The sequence below is a fragment of the Ambystoma mexicanum genome, chromosome 12 (assembly GCF_040938575.1).
Source record: "Ambystoma mexicanum isolate Mex_15411 chromosome 12, UKY_AmexF1_1, whole genome shotgun sequence".
In the NCBI taxonomy this organism is placed as follows: domain Eukaryota; kingdom Metazoa; phylum Chordata; class Amphibia; order Caudata; family Ambystomatidae; genus Ambystoma; species Ambystoma mexicanum.
The window spans coordinates 511,801,263-511,823,614 of record NC_090936.1 but is presented as its reverse complement, the minus strand read 5'-3'; the positions used below and the strand labels follow the sequence as shown (position 1 = coordinate 511,823,614).

At 45.4% G+C, this 22,352-nt stretch overlaps 1 protein-coding gene across 1 annotated transcript in view; it reads right to left on the bottom strand.

Moving 5' to 3' along the window:
* SYN3 (synapsin III) overlaps positions 1-22,352 on the bottom strand; it is a 1,663,181-nt gene that overhangs the window by 29,864 nt on the left and 1,610,965 nt on the right. Inside the window, exon 12 of the mRNA XM_069628788.1 lies at positions 8,660-8,794. Within this exon, the coding sequence (XP_069484889.1) occupies positions 8,660-8,794 (135 nt within the window). The remainder of the gene's footprint in view (positions 1-8,659; positions 8,795-22,352) is intronic.

Sequence of the window (22,352 nt, the reverse complement as noted above, 5' to 3'; positions counted from 1 at the left end):
AATCAGAGCATTTACGTTGTCAGTTCCACTAAGTCACTTTTTAACACTGCCGCCATCTAGTGGTCTATTACTACAATAGCATTCAGAGAAATCCTATTTTTATGTATATCTTCGTTCTGAACAGTGCTGTCTATTTAACGTTTTCTACCCGATGATCTAAAGTTTTGATCTATTTTACGTTTATATCATTAGTATCTAGATTATATCTCAGCTCCAAATAGGAGGCCCAGGCCTGCTTCTAGGTGAAGCTGCCTCCTTCAAACGACCATAGATTTCAGCTCCCAAATCGCTGCATTATCACCACCCCCTCAAGGATAGTTTTTGTTAGCGATTCCATGGCAAATTATGTCCTTGTGGTCACGTTCATGTGTGTGCTCAGGGTATAATTTAACACTGTTTTATTTTAGCATTCTTGTGATAGTCGCCTGGGAAAAGGCCGCCTGGCAAGAGGTGACATTTCCCCAAATTCGCACTCCCAAGAAAATCAAGCACGTTCCCTAAATATTATAGGCCTGGAGTTAGATTAGTAAATAATACCCATCCTAGAATATGTGGGGGAAGGCCAGGGCTTTAAATGGGCAGGGGCCAGCCGGGGCCAGGCCCCAGAAGTCTCCAGAAATGGCTCCCGAGCCGGGGCCCTGCCAGGGCCCAACCCCGACTAGCCCCAGCCAGCCGACACCTCAGGCAGCCCGTGTAGAGGCTGCACAGATATACGAGCTGCCTGCAGGTGTCAGCACTTCGGTTTAGAATAAAGAAAAGGCATCTCCTTTTATTTTTTCTAAACCGAAGTGCTGACACCTGCAAGCAGCAGGCGTAACCGTGCAGTGCGGGCTGCCTGATGTCAATGTACTCGAAACAGGAGGAGGGCTGCACTGACCAGCTCTCCTTTTGTTTGAAGTAACTAACTAGGCATCACCAGCATGAATGCTGGGTGATGACTAGTTACACAAAAACTAAAGGAGAGACTGGGCCCTCCAGCCCTCCTCCTGTTTCAACTACAGACCTATCATTCAAGGAGCCCGTGGTTAAAGCGGGCTCCTTGAATGAAAGGGCTGCCTGCTGCATGCGAGCTGGGACACACTGGTGTCACACCTTTTGGTGCGCCCAGCCCCTTATTTTGTTTAAAAGGAGAGGCTAGGCACATCAAAGGTAATAATTTGAGTGTGCCCCAGCTCCAACTTTTACCAGCTGCCCCCACCCTTATTCGAAGGGGGGGCTCTCGCTAGGTGGCGTGCCCTTAGGCCACACCCCGTAACTGGGGCACCCCTCGATTTCCAATCCCACTTAAAGCACTGGGGAAGGCTCTTAGGGGTGCAGGAAAAATAATTGCATGCCTGGGAACTTTTTCCCTGGGGACATTTTCACATGGAACCTTCTAGTGCTCCAGGCCTATTTGTTTCCTAAAGCAACGTTCTAACACATATACACAATAAGTCTCACGTTTCCCAGTTCCATGCCTGAGAAAGCTATCCAGTCCTGTTTCACTCTTGATTGTCAGGGATTTACAATCCTAAAGTTAAAATGGAAGAAACCTTTCTCAGAATTCCAAGGAAATAACCGGGACGGCGTGGCTTAACACATCCAGTCCTATTGTTCTCTTGGAATTCTGGGAATTGCAATCCTAAATGAAAAAATGGAAAAGATATTTCCCTGAATTCCAAGAAAAAACGTGACTGGTTGGGTGGCTTTCTCAGGCATGGGACTGGGAAGCCTGATAGAGCTGCATATGACACATGCATGCTTTTAGAAAAGGTCACATCTTAAACCCATTGATAGGGTTGGATCTGGTAAGGGCGTTCAGTCGCTGCACACGCGATTGGATGTCGTGGTCCTGTGGCATCCCAGGCCACGGGGAGTTCTGACAGCATCCTTGCTATGGAGCAGATTTAGTGCAGAGAGATGAGAGCCTCTCTGCTGTCTTCTAGTGCCGCTTCTGTTCTTTGTGCAGGTGGAAAGCCTGACTGTTGGGCGTGGAAAAGGCCTCATTTACCACCCTAGGCCTCCTACTACAATAATGCATTACTAGTCGGCTGCCTATGCGGCCCTCAGCAGAAGCAGTGGGGGCATCACTTAGGTGTTAATAACCAAACATCTGGCCCCACTATAATGAATGGAGAAGGTAAGAGCCAGCATAATGCTGTCAGGCCTGAAGGCCTGATTACGAGTTTGACGGTATTACCTCCGGTAATATGGGCCAAGTCATTTACCGTTACCATATGCAGTAAACAAGCGGTAATGGGAAGGGTTGACATAATTTAGGGTCATGCAGACTTTTAGGGTATTCCTCATCTTCGAGTCCCTTTGCCATGGCACTCCATAGGGAGACGGTAGTCATGTTTTTGGGTGGAGGAAATTTCATCCACACAAAGCAGGTGGAATTTTTAAAATTGACCCTGTATTCCTTGAACCACGGGGGCAGGAGTGTAATTTGACCCCCTGCGGATATTCTGCAGGTATTTGTATGGGAATGGCCAAAATTGAAAAGAAAAAAAGGCTTGAGCGCTGTGTGCTTTTAAATCGCGCCGCGCGACAGGGTTTATGGCGCCGCACCTGCTGAGCCAAGGGGCAGTGAAGGGTTAGCACGCATTTTGCAAAATGAGCAAGTGCTGCTCACTTCAAAGTAGGGAGGGCCACCTCATCAGTGGACCACCTGAGCCTTAATTACGAGGTGGAGGCGGAAGGAGAGGGGTGGACAGGCCAAAGCTGTTTGGTGGGCGCAGAAGAAGTAAGGGGAAGGAGGAGATCCAATAGCAGAATGTTGAGGAAAGACAGCTTAGCAGGTTAGGTGACTGTTGCTGAAATCTTATATGTTTAGACCGGCCTGTAAATCCTACGTTCTTCTTCCAATTCTTTTAGCAAAATGTGCCCTAAAATGGTTTGTTTCGACCTGGGAATGCGTGTGACTCGCTCCCTCGCTTTGTTCGGTTTGGGGATTTCTGCCCCAAAGCAAAAATCAAAAGTTGGCACCCTGATCCTAGTGGCATGTTGCTGGGCACGCCTATCCAGGACTATGTTTGTTTTTTATCTAGCCAATGTCCTTCGAGCGACCGGCCAAGACTTAAATGTAGAAATCGATGACTGAAGATGGGGTGGATGTTATTGGGGGTTCAATTAGGATGGAGGTGTAAGTTAGGGTCCAGTGGATTTTCATTATTCTTGTGTTGGGAAATGTCAGTAGGTCTTTGCAGAGTTGTTGAGTTGCACCAGGTGCTTGCTAAGGCTTTTGAATTGGCCAGCTGCCTATTTCCTTCACCTAATGTTAGTGAGGGTGTGTGGTCATCTGGCGGTCTAAACACTGCATTGTTTTGGCATGCACGCATGCATGTGTGCAGAGTCGCAGAGTTCGCAGGAGATTACAGGGCAGCTGACCGTCTCCTCTTCCTGCCTTTACCGTAAAGTATTGTCAACTCGTGGGTGGTTATAAGGCGGTGCGTAATGTGTTAGCATTAATATAGACTAGAATGTATATATCCTGTATCCCCCCGCTCATTCTCCACTTCCCTGCAGCACTTTGGAGCGGCCATAGGGTCAGTGAAAGCATCAGTGTTCGGCCTTCTTCCCCTCGATGCACCCTCCTTTTTTCAGCTACACCCTCAGAACTTCGAAACAGCGGATCGCTGTTAAAATAACTAAAGTTTTATAGCGAGTCACCAAACTTTGAGACATTTCTATTCAAATGCTGTCCCAGTTCACCAGAAAATATCCTGGAGGAGACCCCCAAAGCGTCCCAACATTCTCTCACTTTAATTAATACCCCAAGTCAAACCACCCCATTTTCTTTGAAGAATTGTGATCATATTTGATTTAAAACCTTTAGAGAAGTTTATTTTAGTGAAAATCTAGGAACTGCTAATATAAAAAATGTCTGGAATTGTTTTAAAGTAGTAGTGAGAGGTGAATTAGTTAGCAGGTCTTTCTATGCAAACAAAAAAAGGGCTGAAAAACTTAGATTTAATTGAAGAAAATCTCAAACGGCTGCACCAAAGATACGCCATATCAAATTCAGAGAGAGATGGGTTAAAGGTAAGAAAAATGAAGGAAGAACTAAAAAGTGAGATAGAAATACTGACAGAGAAAGGAATTTTCTTTGCAAAACAAAGGTTCTGGGAAAGCGGAGATAAAAGTGGCAAATTATTGGCTACAAAACTAGAGAGAACCTGTATTAAATGCATAGAGGCACAGGATGGGGCAACTTTCTTTAAAAATTCAGAGATTTGTAACTGCTTTCGGTCATTCTATAGTCAACTATATAGTGAGGATACTTTTCTGGGTGTGGCAGATTTAGAGATTTGTTTTAATAAAATTGAGCTCCCAGTACCGTCTGCGAGGGTAAGAACAGAATTGACGCTAACATTGAAGTCCGCGAGGTGTTGGATGTCATCAAACAACTAAATGCTGGAATATCTCCCAGACTTGCTGTTCTAACATCTGAATTGTATAAATTGTTTGCAACTCAATTATCACAACCACTATGTGATTTATTTTGTATTTATTTAACAACTTCTTGTTGATGGGTAAACTATGCAACACGCTGAGAGAAGACTTAATCACACTGATCCAAAACCAGATAAAGATCACAAATAATGTAGTAATTATATACAAATATCATTACGCAATGTAGATTTGAAAATGTTCACAAAAATTCTGGCAAATAGACTTAATAAATATATGGGACATTTGATTGATAAGTCACAGTTGGGCTTTACATCCGGGAGATTTGGTTATGATAACATCAGGGTAATTCTGGATGTGTTGGGAATACCTGGTAATAAGGTGTTGGACTCAGTAGTGGCATTTTTTGATGCAGAGAAAGCATTTGATAGAGTAAACTGGAAGTTTCTTGAATACACACTGCAGTGAATGGGGTTTGGCCCGGTTTTTGTGAGGACAGTCAGTGGATTACATTTTGAAATATTGGCAAAAGTGCAAGCCAATGGTATGGTTTCTGATTCATTTCCACTATCGCATGGTACTAGACGGGGAGGCCCATTGTCACAATTGTTATTCAATTTAGCGTTAGAGCCACTGACAGCTCATACCAGGCAGAGCAGGAGAATTTGTGGAGTTCAGCTAGGGGACACAGAGCTGAATGTTTTGGCAGATGCTGACGATATGACAGTACTTACATCCAACCCATCAGAATGTGGCTCTTTGCTGAAAACCATGTTCGAGGAAGTTGGTAAAGTGTCAGGTCATAATATTAATTGGAGTAAAACTGAGATTTTTCCACTCTCGCCTACATGCGATAGGAGCATATTGTCAACATGGAATTGTAGTTGGTCACTGAATGGAGTGAAATACTTAGGGGTACATATTCTTTGAGATTCTATTTTTATTTAACATGGATAAAATAGTAGAAAAAATCTCAAAGATATCAGGAAATGGGATAGGCTAATCCTAAATATATGGGCAAAAATGAATGCTATAAAAATGGTTCTTTTATCAAAAGTACTAGATATGGTACAATCACTGTTGTTGACTTTCTCCGATAAGGTGTTGTTGAAAATGTATATAATTTTGATATAATATATCAAAATTATATTTTGATATAATTGATTTATTTCATGGGGGACAGGTAAACGTGTGAATATCCCAAGGTTTATACTACTACGCAGTGTTAAAGAGGGAGGTTTTGGCTATTCAGACCTTATGAAATATCATAGAGGCTTCTTACTTAAGACAGTGACACACTATTTTAACTATCAAGAAGAGACAAGCCCACTTTGGCTGAAGTTAGAAAGGGATATCATTAAACCTTACGCCTTGGACAATTTATACACAATCGAAAAATTAACAAGCGTTAAAATTAAATTACAAACCATAGTCGCCACTAAAATGCCCTTAGAAACTTGGTTCACAGAGAATGAACAATCCATATGGTTACATTACAGTGCATCACTTTGGCATAATCCGGCACTTCAAATACAGAACAGGAACATACATTGGCATAGTTAGATTGAGAGGGGCATCCTGAGAGTGAGTGACATCATGCAGGAAGGCAGGGTTTTAGATTTTGTGGAATTGCAACGTAACTTTGGACTTCAAAGGATGGAACTGTCTCGTTATGAGGAAATATGGACTCTGCTAAATCAAAGAATGTGCATGCTCAGAATCTAGACCGGAAATGGTACATTATTTGACAATTCAAAGCATGGAGTGTCTACATGTATGCATTTGATGACCATAGACCCAAAGCATGTTGAATCTTGGACGAAGTTGAGGGAGGTATGGTCAAAGGAATTGAATCTGGAATTATCAGAGGAAGAGTGGGAAGGCTTGCTCAGCGCGGGCTCTAAAGCAAAAATGGACTTGAACATGACGTTGATACGTCAGAAAATGATAGGACGACTCTGATGGAAGCTGATGAAAATTCAGAAATTAAACCTGATAGACAATTAATTGTGTTGGGGCAGCGGAGCAGACGGGGGTCTTATTGCATCTCTTTTTTTGGAGTTGTCCTCGTGTACATGCTTTTTGGAGAGAAGTTCTAGATACAATAGATGTTATACTAAATATTTCATTTACGATGTCCCTTGCACAAGTCATTATATTGTTACATGATGCTCGATCGCAAGGGATTACAATGAATGGATAGATAAAGCGTTGCCAGTCGCAGAAAAACTCATTCTTAACGTTTGGAAGACGAGGAAAAAGCCTACTGCTGAGGATTGGGTGATGGGAATGCAGATACTATCTACATTGGAAAAGGTGTCAATGTTAAATGAAGACCATGAGGACCTATATCTCATCTCACACTGTGGAGTCCCTGTAATATTTATATTAATGACTGGCTTAATATAGATTAGAACTGGGATGTATTGTGGGAGCTTAATTTACTGTTTGAACAAGACAGAGGAGTGTATTCTAATGACTAATTAATTTTGTTTCTTGTTATTGTTATCTGTGGGTGTGGGTTTGTTATGTGTTGTACAGAGTATGTCCATATAGTAGAAGTTCAATGAATTTGTTAGTATAGCTGAATTTAGAAGTGGGGGTGGGGGGGTAATATGTTAAATACTGTTTTTTGGTTATTCTCACTGTTTACCAGACCTTGTTATTATTGTTATTCCTCAGATGTACTGGACATGCCATTGTTATAAACAAATAATACACAAATAAAAATTTTAAAAAATTACGTTTTGTGACTCGCAGTGTTTGTTCTCACTATATTGGTACAATACCGAAATGGCAAACACAATATCATATATTTGTTTTGTGAAATGTTTCTGCGGTAAAGCATACTGCATCCTGAATAAAAATGAAGAGGTCACTGGGGTGTCCTCCGTGCAATGAGAGGGAGGGGTGGCAAGCGACCCCTCCCGAACAATACAGCAGGAGGGGTGGGGGGGGTGGGGCAAAGGAGGGAACGGTAGCAGAAAAAGAGGTTGCAGAATTATACCTCATGAAATAGTGACCACAATCCATATCACACATGACTGCATGGTGACCCACTTTTTGGTGATAGAATCTTTCGACATGAGTGTCCTCTTGCTGCTTCAAAATAACCCCTCCGGTCTAGTGCCACTGAATGTATCTCTGTGACATCATTGGGTTTTATATACCACAACTGCTGCCATTTTCCACTGCGGGGCCTGCGGGAGAATGGGCTGGGCTTGGTTATAGGGGCATAGGGAGCAGGGCAAGATTGCTTTGCTGTTGTGCAAAGCATGCTCCGGGTGCCGCGAGGGGGAAGCTTCCAGGCGTTTTTGGTGCATAGTTCATTGGAACATGGTTTGGGTGTACCATGCGGCGGACATGCATTTTGCATATCTGGTGGGTGTCTGTAATGGTACGTGTCAGCAATAGGGTCATGCGGGGTACTCTGTTGGGCAGTCTTTGCCTTCGGCGGTGGATATGCCTGTGGTGACCCGAGTCTGTCTATGCATGCTGGGTCTGGTTATAGCATTTCCTGAGATGAGATGTCTGTTATGGGGTAGGGGGGGAATGAGAAGGTTAGTAAGGGGTTGTCCAGATCCCAAATGGCAAATGGGGGCATAAGAGTATGGGGTGCAGTTAAAGGAGCAGCTAGAAATAGAGAGCAGAGTAATGTAGGGTGCTAGAAAATCAGGGAGAAACTCATCAAGCCGGTGAAAAAACAACTCTAGGTGCAATAAATGAAATGGACACCAAGAGGGAGAAAAGAAGTGAATGGTGCAGTCCCGGAAAACCAGCAGAATTAGAATGCGCTATGCAGTTAGACTATGAGAGAACACAATGGTGCAAATTGGCAGAAGCAGGAAAGGCTGTGCAGTACGGATCAGCAGTCATAGACATAAAGTGCAAATATCAAGAGTAAAGAACCACAAAGCGAACAGGAGCAGTGCCTGTGTAGTAAGGAGGGTACGGTTAGCCCTGGTACACGGCCCTGTATAGTATCTGTGCATGCGCGTCACATGACGCACCATAATAATAGTGCCGACGTACTCCCTAGAGCGGGCATCATCATGATAAACTAGGCATACATTCTGGGAGGATGATGAACTAGGCTGCGGAAAAGCATTATCTGTGGAACAATATATGCATCCCTGTGACATCACCTATTTAGAAGAAAACGTTCTACATACATCACTAGTATGTTCCTATCTGGTGCACTAAAGAGCACACATCCACACAATCAACTGGTACTTTGTATCAGAACTCTTGCAGACGTTGGACTCACCAAAGGCATTTGTGTATGTGGGATGTGGGGCCCCCCAGCCAGCAGCTGAGTCATTTTGTTGACCACCAGGTCGGCCACCAGCTGACGGTCCTCCTCAATGTGCTCTCCGATTAAAGGCATGGAGCTGTCCATGACCTGTAAAGAGAGAAAGACAGAGTGAGTGGGGATTCAGTGCACGCTGTGAGGGCTCAGTAATGCGAGGCAGACAACTGCTTGAAGTTTTCTCAGTATTAGGCATTTTATTAATAATACAAAATTCAAAGAAAACCTAACTAAGCCTACTCTACCAGGAAGTTCCCTACCTAGCCTAGGTACTAAGGGAAACATCTCCTTGCATAACAACTGGCCCTCAGACTAAACAACAAAACATACAAAGTAAATCATTAACAACAATAATAAATGATTAGCAAATAACCCATTACTTGGCTAACTTCCACTTGTGCTTGGTAGATCTCGTTCCCCAGGAATGTCCAAGTCAATTTCTCCCAAAGAAAATTAAAGTCTTATATCGGTTCTTGAAAAGTTCCAAAGAAACAAAAGTTCACCTAAACAAAAATCCACTGGTAACCGTTCTTTCTTTGTTTGTTGAAATGTTTCCCTTCCAATCTCCACAAAGAAAACAGCACCAACAGTAGTCCTAGATAACCTCCTTCCAGGATAGAATTTACAAAGCTCTAAACAAAAGTACCACCTCTGCTTCAACAACTGTCTATCCTCTTTGTAACCTTTGCAGCGTCTTTGATATGACTTCTCCGGATGCTTCTTCTAAGAGGGTTGCTTTCTCCTTGATAACTCCCTTCTAGAAATGGTACTGTGAAAGCAGGCTCCTTTGCTTCACAGTCTACTACTGCTTCAACTACATTCAATATAAAGTGTTCCAACAATGTTACAGACAACCACAGTATTATTGTTTCTGCTGCAACTTGAAACTTAAAGAATTGATCAGGCAACTTAGACAAGACTCTTCAACCTTTACAGGTAGGCACGGCCCTCTTCCTTCCTATGCCATAAGAAAGGGCAGCCTCTTTGCCTCTTCTGTCTGTCTTACAGCTACTACTAGAATCTGTCTTTGCATTTAGACTGCTCCTCTCTCCGCTTCAACAGTCTCAGCATCGCAGATTGTTGATCAGTTCTTTTAACACGCACCCAGCTCCCTTCCCCCAGCTTTATGCACACCTTGTTTCCAGTAGTTACTCCAAAGCTATATTCACACTCTTCCAGCCTTGGATAACCCTGTCACCCTTGTATCAGAGGACACAGGATTTATAACAGCTTCAACAACTTCAAAACATCAGTGTTTACGTCTTAACAGGGCCCGGTTTCACCTTAGAAAGGATCGGTCTACTGACTTGAGTAACGCTTTTTCTTCTCGTGACTTCAGCAACGTCTACAACTACAAAGTATTTGTTCTGATTGTTACAAGAGTCAGGTTTCACTAGAGAAACAAAATTAGGTAGATGCAGCCATGCTTTGATGATTAACTTCAACTTAAAGACTTGTGTTCCCTTATATTCACATAGAGTACTGCTTGAGCGTGGATCGCGAATCACAATTACTTACACGCAACCTTTCTTTGATGTAAGTATGCTAGTAACAATTCGGGAAAGTCAGCTGCTACCTCTTGAGTGATTACCGTTAATGTTCTCCCTCTTAATAGGGGACACGCGACCACTCCGGTAATGGTTTTAATATAACAATGAAAATTAAAACGCTTTCCTTCTACGCAAGCACTTTACTTGTGCTAAACACACACAGGATACAATTTCTTTGTTGTGAAGACTTCCCACGGCAATAAACAACTTTTACTCGCTCCCACTTCTACGTGAGTGTTAATTTAGCTGGTTACATTTACCAGCAAGGCGCGTTTCTTGTGAATTGGAGTATGGAGCTTCACACACTGGCCCCAAATTCACAGGCTGCTTCCACTTCCCGGCTTTCTTTCTGTTACTACTGCTTCAGGCAATCTTGGGACCCACGCCCCTCTGCAGTACAGGTGTCTCCGATCCGGCCTCAACCTCATAGAGTCTCCTTCTCTCCTGCTTCCCCCGGCTTGCTTCTGCACACAGGCCTTGGGTAGTTGCACAACCTCAACTCTGCATTCACAGCAATTAGGCACACCTGGAAAGACTGTTAACTTTTCCCAGTCTCTTCCAACGCAGCCACAGCCAAACAGGGTTTGTGAGCACAGGACCAACCCAGAACCTGCAGGTGAAATCTGCTCTTCTCTCGCTCTGGCACCCCTTAAGTGGTCACACTTCCTTGTGAACTGCCAGTCTCGTGCTCTCTTTCTTCTACTGCTACCCCTGCTGACCTCCTAGCTCGTGTTCCAGCTTCTTTCTACTGCTCCTTCCTGCTGCAGTGTTAGTTACCTGGCCCTGGAAAAGGTTGTTAGGCCTGCTTGCCTGTCCTTTGCCTCCACTTTCCTCTTCAGCACTCTTCTGCGTAACAGTCCCTGGGGGATTCTGGGGCATGTAGTTTTTATAAGGAAATTAGGTTTTCCCACGTCCGTTCTACTTTTAACAGTGGTTTCAATTTGCATGATGTTTTTAGAAGAGGGATTGTATGGTTTAACCTTGTTAGAGACAGATGGTATAGGAAAGGCCACATTTCTGCAATTCCTGTTGGTATACCTTTGGCATTGGGGAGGATATTTAACTTTAGGGGTACAAAAGACCTGTTATTTGGATACAACACTTAGTTGGGTTACACCCTTGGAGTTTACCCTTCCATCCTTTCTAGGAGGTCGAGATACATCAAAATGACAATAAGCAAGCTCCCCCTTTAACGCAGTGGCAAGAGAATCCATCTCTGAGGAGAAACACCATGTCTCACCCTGTGAAATCTCCCCACTACCATGGGCCTTGTCTTCATCCAGGTGGTCCTCCCGCAGTACACCGCCCCGAGGATTGGGCTCAGGAAGCGTCTGCCCTCTCCTGGCCACCTGGGAGGAGACTTTAGGCAGGGTTTTGGTGAGGGATCCGCAGGATTCCCCACAACGCCAAAACAGGACACTGAGCTACCTAGGATATGGAATGAGTGAAGGGACAACTAAGGGAAAATCAATAAGCCATGATCGATAAGGAGACAGGGAAAGAATAAAAGTGGATTCCTGCAGAATTCCAGAGAGCAGCTATCTTTCCATGACCTGGAGAGAGAGAAGAAAGAGTGGGTGCAGCGCACACCAATAGAGTAACCTGCAAGAAGTGATTGGAAGAATGCGGGTGAATTCAATGCCCACCAATAAAGAGACAAAATATATGCCGGACCTGTAAAGAGTGATAGAAAGAGAATGAGAGTGGCTTCAACACCCACCAATAGAGACAAGGGGCCTCATTCCGAGTATGGAGGTAGTCATGGCGCTATTTGCACCATGACTCCCATACCGTGTCCGGGTCCGCCCTGGTTCAATGGGGACTTATCGGTCCATTCCGACCCTGGAGGGACCGGTAAGACCCCATTGAAAAATCCATTCCCCATTCCCATTTGAGCCCGCATAGGGCTCAAATGCAGGGATACAACGTGTTGGAATGAAAGGCAAGTAGGAGGGTAGGGGTGTGTTGACGGTGGGGGTGTGTTGGGGATTTGTGCTTGTATGGATTTGGGGTTGTTTTACAATGGATGTCCGAATGGGAAATGTATGAAAATATTTGTATTGTGTACATTTCCCATGCAGTCATTTCCGTCGTGACCGTTTCAGTCACGATAAAACAACCCCAATTCAGAAAGAACAATATTGGATTCAACACCCACAAATAGAGAGAGACGAGATCCATCTGCGACCTGTAAATCATGATAGAAAGAATTAGAGTGGCTACCATGACCAGTAATAGAGAACATGGAGCGATCCATGATTTGTGGATCAGAGAAACGAGTATCAGAAGCAAATTGTCTACTCAACGATAGAAAGTATGACCCGATTGAGAACCTGTAAGAAGAAGATACAAGAGTGGGTTGAAGATTTTGTGTTCATTGATAGAAAGGCTGGAGCTAGCAACGACCTGCAAGGAGAATGGGAGAAGAGTGAATTTAATGATATACCAATAGAAAGATTTCACCTACTGGCATATATAGCGAAGTGCCAAGCATTGGCAAAGCAAATACTTTAGGCTGATGTGTAGGGGTTTGCCAGGCATTGGTATCATATGCCCAGGCACGTCCAACATTTGAGAGCTATTGCCAGCATGTATTCAGGTACTCACTCCTTTATCAGGAATTGCCATCATATTCCCAGGTACTCGTATCAAAGTGCAGACATTGTGAAACTGGGGTGGGAAGTGGGATAATGCCTTTGTGGCTCCAACACACCTCCACCATTTAGATTGCAAACAGAGATCTTTTGAAGGAATGTTTGCCACTTTTGGACGGCACCAGTGCATGGCTTGCCTTGACGGGGTAGGGTACTCCACTCTTCATAGGAGTTCAGAGGCAAAGCACCATTCAATGGCACACCCTGCTCAGTGCTGCCTCAGGGAACACGGACTCCTACGCATTCTGTGCTGTGTGTATCTATTTGCAAGGCCTGAAGGAATACAAGAGCACATGCTATAACTTCTGGGAGATATAATGATACACTTTTCATCTTAGAGGAGAGAGAAGCACCGGTGGCAACCTCTTCATTCTCTTATGGGCGCTAAAGCCAATTCCCAAAGGAGGCCGCTGCACAAGGGCATAGGCGGCTCCTCCTACTGTGCAGGGATATGTCTTAAGGCATAGGCGGCTCCTCCTACCATGCAGGGATACGCCTAAGGGCATAGGCGGCTCCTCCTACCATGCAAGGATACGCCTAGAGCATAGGGAGCTCCTCCTACCATGCAGGTATACGCGGCTCCTCCTAACATGCAGGGATATGCCTAAGGGATAGGCGGCTCCTCCTACCATGCAAGGATACGCCTAGGGCATAGGGAGCTCCTCCTACCATGCAAGGATACGCATAGGGCATAGGGAGCTCCTCCTACCGTGCAGGTATACGCGGGTCCTCCAAACATGCAGGGATACGCCTAAGGGCATATGCGGCTCCTCCTACCATGCCGGGATACACCTAAGGGCATAGGCGGCGCCTCGTACCATGCAAGGATACGCCTAGGGCATAGGGAGCTCCTCCTACCATGCAGGGATAAGCCTAAGGGCAAAGGCGGCTCCTCCTACCATGCAGGGATGGTCACAGGCTCCTCCTAAGGTCACAGGCTGCATGCTTCATTGGCAATTGTACTCTGCTTAAAAAAAAACAGGTACATGGGTGTGATTAATTACAACCCCCACAGTCAACAGTGTTGCAAATGCAAGTTCTGCACCCCCAGGGAGAAAAGGGGGGGGGGAAACACTCAAAGGTCTATAGAGTGTGATTTCCCAGTTTGACAATCAGGGACACCACTAATCATGAGGTCTTCTGTAGGATCCCAGCGGGTCATTGACGTCATTGCGTTGTAACAGCCAATAACAAAGAAATCAGGAGCGGATGCGATTCCCCCGTTAGACATCATACTTGAATCCATTCTGAAGACATGCCATAAGTGTCAAGGTGCAAGCATATCCCCACTATCAGAACACAGCAGGGATGCCGGAATTGCCTGGCGGCGTGTATATGTTGAATGCAGCAAACTTCCAAGGCCCATTGAAATGTTTGCCACCTGGATAATACCACAAACCCTTAATGCGATTTAGTTCACACAGATTGGCAGGTCCTTAGAAGTGGACTACAGGAAGTTAACTCTGCTATGGTCAGAAGCAAATGGAATGCTAGAGCATCTCGTGGCCACCCTCAAGAAGACCATGCAAAGAGCGGAATCCCACAAAATATCACTGAACCAAGCCCTGTGACAGGTGCTAAAGGCCCATTGAAAACGATCACACCTCACAATAGGAGAATAGGCATCAGACCTGATCTTTGGCTGTCAAGTTCAAAGAGCACTCCAGGGACTGGAAATGGAATACAGACGAGGGATCAATCTGCAAAAGGCACCAAGAAAATATATGAAGATCGGAAACGTAATGTTCGGATGTCAACAATCAACAATGGGAATGGGGTACTGTTTTGAAAGAAAGACAAAAAATCAGATGCTATATTTGAACCAATGCCTCTAGTAGCCACCAAAATAGAGAAAAGCCTGGTCACTGCTGAAACAGAGATACCACCAAAAAATGAAGTTTCAGATTTGATAGTTGGAAATAGTAGGTGACGCCAATGCTCATTGAACCAATGCAGTGGCATAGCGTTGCAGAGAAAGAGTGGCGGCGTTACAATGGAATACACAAACAGGTGAGCAGCTCTCACAAGAAGGAGAGCCTGGCAACACAAGCCAGCCAAAGGAAGAGGGCCATGAAGTGGTGGAGCGCGGTGACAGGAAGGGACACATCAGCATTGTCACAAAAAACCTCTGAGCGGCAGAAAAAACTGTAGCCGATTAGGGATAATGAAAAGAGAAGCGTTATTCGGTAGCGAGACTCGTTATTTGTGCTGATTACTTTGAAGAAAAAACATGACCCACCAGGGTCGCCAATTTGTAGGCTTCCCCGGCCTCTGCCGCACTGAGGAGAATGCAGGACCAGTCAAGGCACCTAGACCTGACATTCCTGGAGGCATAATGTGCACTAGGGAAACATCGGCCAGTGACCCAGCTCATGTGCCACCCTGGTGGAACACCTCACCACGAAAATGCTTGAGCGGTGGTGCAGATAGCACAGCGTGCAGGCACAATAATCTCTGCCTCTGGCACACTCTTCGCTAATTTCATGTGTCTGGAACCTTAAGTCGCAGAGGAGAAGGCCTGGATGCTTGCTAAGGGCTATTTTCTGGTGATTGCTCAACCTGTCTAACGCGCAGGAGTCATCATCCACGCACAGGATTGGTTCCCATCTGCACACATATCCTTTCTTCCACTGACTTGAGTCTGAAAAGTACTTACATTCGCTATAATGTTTGAGGGCTGCAAGAGCATCTTAAGAAGCCCCCTCAATTGCTCCCAATTTAGCAACGCCCCTGGGAGGAGTCATGGTCTTGATATGGGCTCATGCTGCACGGAGGACCACCTTGGGCTGGATGTTAGGGGGGGGCGTAACAATCAGTCAAGTGATCGCCCTAGACTATGTCAAATCCCACAATGACTTTGCGGCATCAAAACTATTCTTGTGATCAAAGGGTCTGGTTAATGATGTCTCCTTCTTTGTGCCAGTCTCTTCAGTGAATCCTGGTCGCATGTTATTTTACTCTGAAGGTTGTATGTGTGGTCTTCATATGTGTGCATTGCCATGGGCATGCCCCTGTTTATATACAAAATAACATCCATCAATACAGGCCCTCTCATCCTTTACAATGATCAGATGTAAATGTGATGTTTGTTCCAAAAGGCCATTTTAGATTTAGAGGAGACTGCGGATTTACTTTTGCTGCACCTCGACCATGGCTTGCTCTCTCTTTGTCTGTCTTTGTAGCTTCCTATAATTCTATGAAGCTGTTGAGAAATGGCTTTTCTGCCAACTTGTCCTTTTTCCAAATCTTGTTTCAGTAAATTGTTGCATTTCACGCCTTGACGCAGTTCTATCTGCATGTGGTGCTTTATAAACCCCCATCAGAAATCAGAAATGTGCAGGCGCTTCCACCGCCAAGATCACAGACTATGCAATAGGATTATTTTCCTTCTCTCACTGAAAAATCAAATATCTTTGCTTTCTTCACTTTCCACATTTGTAGCTTCCTCTTCGACTTATGCACTGAATAGCCTTTTTATCAGGAAAATGTTCTACTGAATTTCAGGATGAAAATATTTTGCTTCTGTTGAACAAGCCTACTTTGGACCCAATGGCCCTGCAAGTTACCACCCAATTTATTTGCTCCCAGCCTTGGTCAAAGAATGGAACTATCTATCACTCCTGGGCATAGCCATTACCTTGAGTCTACTTCTTCCTTGGACCCCTGGCAGGGTGGATTCCACACTCTTAGAGGTACTGAGGTACAGAGTCCATCTTGGTGGCCACCTCTGATGATCTTCGGCTCGCAGCAGTCGTTGTTGTCTCTGACCTGATTTGATCAAATCTGTCAGCGACATTTCACACTATCGACCATTTCCTTCTTCTGACTAGGCACGAGGCCTTTGGCATTGGCGGGTTAGTTCTTGGTCGGTTTCACTCATTCTTGGAAGGCCGGGCTGAAAGTATGGTTATGGCCCCTTTTGCTTCTTCCCAGGTGCCTCTTTGTTGCAGGGTTCCTCAGGGCTCAACCTTCCCCCTTCTTGGTGAGGAGTATCATCCATAACTAGAACTTGCACTTTTATTCTTACGTGGATGATACTCAGAGCGAGGTCTTTCTGGAGAGAGGACCTGGGTGGGATTCAAGGCATTCTGCCTGATTGCGTGAAGGCCATGGATGAGTTGATGGCTCATCACAGGCTTAATCTTCAAACTGAGCAGACTGAGATGATGAGTGTCAGGGATAAGGTAAAGCTTTGGGGGCCCAGTTGTAGTCAACAGAGATGTACCACCACTCTAGGCTGGTCAATGTGGTCAGAAATCTGGGTTTTCAGATGGACCAAAGCTTGTTTAAAATTTCAGATTGGTATGATGGCCAACATCTCTTTTTGTTAACGTAAAATCCTCAGGAACGGGCTTCCTCTGCTACCGCCTGAGTGGGGACCCAGAATTGTCTCTGCTCGCTTGGACTACGGGAATACCCTCTATTCGGGCCCTTCAAATACACACCTCTTCTGTCTCTCCACTGGTTTCCTGTGCAAGGGAGATTCGAGTGGAAGATCCTTAGCCAGGCTCTGGCTAAACTGGACCATAGTTCCTTAGATCCAAATTGTCTTGCTACTTTCCTTCCCCGTCGCTTTGCTCGACTAGTTACAGCCTCCTCACGCAGCCGCACTTCTGTCGTGTCTGCTGTTTTTTATTTCTTGCACCCACTCTATGGAATAGTCGCCCTCTTGCTATTCATAAGCCTTGTACCTTTCTTGCCCTCCTCCATGCCCTCCAAACATTAATCTTTCCTCGCTAAATCCTCGGAGTCCAGTTTTTCCTGGTGCACCGTCTCTTACAGCGCCAAGAGGCCCATAGGCGACTGAGCACTCTGCAAAGCTCTAAATGTTAACATTGTGTTCGTGAGTGCCAAATGCATGTGTTGTGCTGTGCCCTACACAAAGCTGCCTTCTGAGAAAGAAGTACCTGTTTAGCCAACATTTGAAGGGACACTATTGGGCAACAAGGCCCTCCTGAAGAATTTAGTGCCATGTAAGTGATCAGGACGGCATGCAGTGGTCGCTAGACTTCAAATGCAGTCCCCCCTTGCACTTCGTGGGCTCACAGAGATGTTTAATGTCCCATCAGCATCACAAAAGTTTATTTCGGATATGCAAATCCCTACAAGATACTAATGCACCAGCATTTTAGGATTTCCCATGCCTCTTGTAAGTACTACAGTGGCATGACACCCAGCTGGAAACGACTGCAGCCATTGCAAGGTCTGGACCAACGGCACGCATGGGTCTCACTCACACCAGCACTCTAAAATGTCAAATTAAAGGCAACTAGTTTCAGCGTGTACGTGCTGCCCTCCTCTGCAGCCCTTGCAAGCACACGCCACTCGCCGGGGCCTTCCCGCCCTGCACCCACAGCTCTCTGCAGACCCATGACCCCACCTCTGACGGCAGAGAGGGCGCCTCCTGTCCAGCCTGGCGCGCTGGAAAGAGGAAGAGGTCACGCGTGGGATTCCACGGCGCATATTCACCTTGACACAGGCGTGCAGTATTTCCGCTCAGGCGCCCGCCTTTAATATCCCTGGGGTCCCACCTCCCACTGAAGTCACACTAATAAACAAAGCAAAGTCCCAAACCAAACAAGACAAACATCCCACATGCCCTTTGCCATGTGTGAGTCACGAGTTCGAGCGAAGCGCCTAGTACCAACCAGCAGTCTATTTCTAAGCACTGGCATTATGACAAAGAAGAGAACTAACATTATTTCACCACCCTTACTCTGAGTGGGACAGGTATGCCCAGAAGTGGGTCCGGTGCCTGCTGGGCTCATAGACCCAAGCTACTCCTCACTGAGGAGGCCCAACAAGGCCGAAACATGTTTGAGGAGGCTTGTGATCGCGTGCAAAAGGGATGTGAGAGCAGTTCTGGCGAGCAGTTCAGGCTGGACTGCCCCCTTTGGGGTGGGTCCAAGCCTGATATGCATATGGTCTTCCCCCTTTTGTAAATGGCTTGGAAGGTGAAGAACGATGGTCTGGAGGGTTGCCCCGAGCAATGCCAGAGGTTAAAATGAATTCTAAACCATACAGACATCACCTCTTTTGTTTTGCTGTTACCACCCTCACTGAGACAGTGGCTGGCAGGCCCTCAATTGACATGACGTGACCTTTGACTCCACTGGCAGGACTTGTCTCCAAACCATTATCTTTTCCTTTGGTTGAAGCTGGGTCAACTGGTCTCAAACGGTGCCATGTGTAGGAGGGCGCCTGTGATGAATACAGAATTGGCAGGATTCCTGCGCAAGCTCAAGGACAGGAGGAGTGCCACTATCCAGTCATAAAAGAGATGGGACGGCATGTACCTTGGCTTCTGCTGAGTCTGTGCTTTAATATTATGTTTCCAAGATCTGAGAATGTTCGCAATCAGCTCTTACACTCTGGCAACGCGGCTAAGCAAGCAGAGAACCCACACCACCGGACCGACGTAGACGCTAGCGGAGGCCGTAGGGAAGTCAATCTGCGCTCCAATAATAGCCCTCCAGTGTTGATGTGAGTAGCATTTTCTCTTCACGTTGGAGGCCCACGCAACCCTCTTATTCACCCGAGACTCACTGCCACACTGTAAAGGGCTACACTAGGGAGCACCTTGACACAAGTGAATACATCGATGCATATCTGCAATTGTTGTGGTGGACTTGTTTTTGTTTCCTGCAAAAATAGGTATAGAGGAGATATGCTGGCCTGGACACGTGCACCCGTCCACTGAGAAAAACCCTGACAGGCTGTTGGTCCTAATGCCAGGGACGTCATTTCACCAAAATGCCAAGGTTAGCGGAAGTGACATTACACGACCCTTGACCTCTGATGACATCACAGGAAGTGATGTCATTTGACCCCACCCCGAAGTGATATCACGGGAAGCAATGGAACATGACCTTTCACCCTTTCACAAAACAGGAAGTGGCATCACATAGCATTGTTCCTAAGTACACTACGAAAAATATGGTTATGATATCACTATAATGTGATATACATTTCATACAAAAATGGATCCCCATATGTATCGTTAAGATCAGTGTGTCGAGGCCCATATTACCAAATTACTGTGAATGCAAGCAGACGTCCATGGCCAAATTATAATGATGTGTTATTATATAGCACTTTATAGAACAAACATACATACAATATCACCCAACCTGTGTTGGTACTCATTTATTGACCTCAAAAGGATGAAAGGCTGAGTTGTGGTGTTTAGAACAGACTAAATCAGTGACTCATCCCCTGTAGTGTTCTTGAAATAAACCTTTAAACCTTTAATGAGTCTAGCAATTATTGTATAGAATTCCAGAAAGCCTTTATCTCGGAAAACGACGCTACATCCGAGAAGAAATATTAGGAATTTCTGTTTGCACTCTCTATTTCAGACTTTAACGGGGAGTAACAAGGTGGCACTCCCCGAGTACAGCAGCAATAATTGTGTTGAACGTATTGACTTGTTCTTAATTGTGTGTCAAGACCGATACAACTCTGTCCCTCTTTTTGCTGCTATCGTCACTTTATATATTTTTTCTTCACTTCCGCTTATCGTTCCTCTTCCTTTTCTGCATGCTTTTTTTTTTCACTTCTCACCACCATTTGGATCTAAACCCACATTTCTTGTGACCAATGAACAGGAATGTACAAGGTGTGTGCTGCTTTTATTTGTACATTTGTATTTGTATTTTTATTTCTTCTCTTAGGTTTTCAATGACAACAATATTCATAATTTACTTGTGCAACCAAATACAGAACTGTTTTACTTCAATTGAGTTTTTCTGTCTGCTGTTTATTTGTTGTCTTACCTTGGTGTCCTAATTGTTCTGTCAAGCAGTTTAGATGTGATATACATCAAGGCATTCATTGCAACTATGTTGGGCTGGCAAGGGGAGGCTACCAAATAATACTACTCCCCCTCTGTCTTCAAACACCCATGGCACAGCAACACCCCCTATCCCATGATTTATAGAATTCCAGAAAGACAAATTATTTGTTATTCCTATTCTTTCCTATTTAGGGTCACTGCTGAAAGTGTTAAACTTGCGGAACCCCTGTTTTATTTTTGTTTTTTTGTTTTTTTCAAGAGGCCTGAAGAAGAAAGCCAGCCACTCCAGAAGCAAAGGGCCATATGGCGCTGGCCACAGCCCAGGAGCTTGCATAAAAAAAAATAGATATTTTTATTTAGGGTAGCCAGGGAGACCACAGGGGTCGCAGTTGCGACCCCTGGCGACCCCTAAATGACGTCCCTGCCTAATGTTGCATGGACTGGCACACCGGCCCATGGGGAAAAGGTCCCAGTGATTTGTCCACTCTAATTAGGATTGTACTGACAGAGAGCCCAGTGGGCTAGCTGCCAGCTGACCTCCCATATAATGTGGACCATTTTACCCCTCAAAAGTGGATGCAGTGCGGGGTAATTTGGCTAGAAATGTAGTGAGATTGCCTGTGGAGGAAACACAGTGTTTCAAGTAAGAAGCTATTTCTTCATCAAAATACAACACAAGTCGATCAATGCTCTTTGAGTGGCATAGCAATCGTTGACTAGCCGCTGGGTTCTGCTGCGGCTCTACCGATGTTTTGGACTATGGCCCTCAATGCGAGTCTGCCGGTAACTCGCCGGTGCTACCTGCTCACCTTACCGTTGCCAGTGTTACTGGGATATGACGGGTGTCGGCAAGGGCAGTAAGTTCCCATTCCATGGAGTCAGGTCGGACTCCATGGAATGGGCTTGCCCCTATCACTGGCACTGGTAGTAGCAGTGCTGGTGATAGGTGCAATTCTTTGCCGGTAGTGGCCTGAACTCACGGAGGTCAGGCCTGCTGGTATTTCACTGCCCCTACCGGCAAACTCGGAGTGTGCCGGTCTGGGAAAAATACAGTATCCGGTATTCCCAGCCGTTTTACTGCCATTTTTTCCCAGCCCGGCACACTCATAATGAGGGCCTATGACTCCCGTGCTCCCTCACTCCTGACTATGCTTCGCCGGGGCTGATGCTAGTTGTAGTCCAAGCCATTTGCAGAGGCAAAGGCTGCAGACCCCTGTACAAGCGTGAGGCTGTGGGAGTTCGGTTGGTAGAAGGTAAAGACCGACTCCCATTTCAGGGCTTGCAATATAAAAGTCAAGGTGATGTTATAAGAGAGATCTGCTCTGGCAACATGGCCTCTTATGGGGCTGCATGCGGGTCCACCAGTCGGAGGATGTTTTGAGAAGTTGGCGATATTGTTCAGTGTAGGTGGCCATACATTTGAACTTGCCTAGGATCACAGGGCTCTCCCATGCATATCTTTTGTAAACATTTAAGTAATCACCAGTTGAATCATAGAGAAAAGCAACAGGCTTGTACAAATATCTTTGTTTACATCAAAAGTAAGGTGTTCTCCACTTTGCCTCTGAGGGGAGATCTTTTACATTTAGTCTCAGCAACTCATATTTCTTTGTAGATGTCCTCTGTGGTGCTGCTGCTATAATCTACTGCTA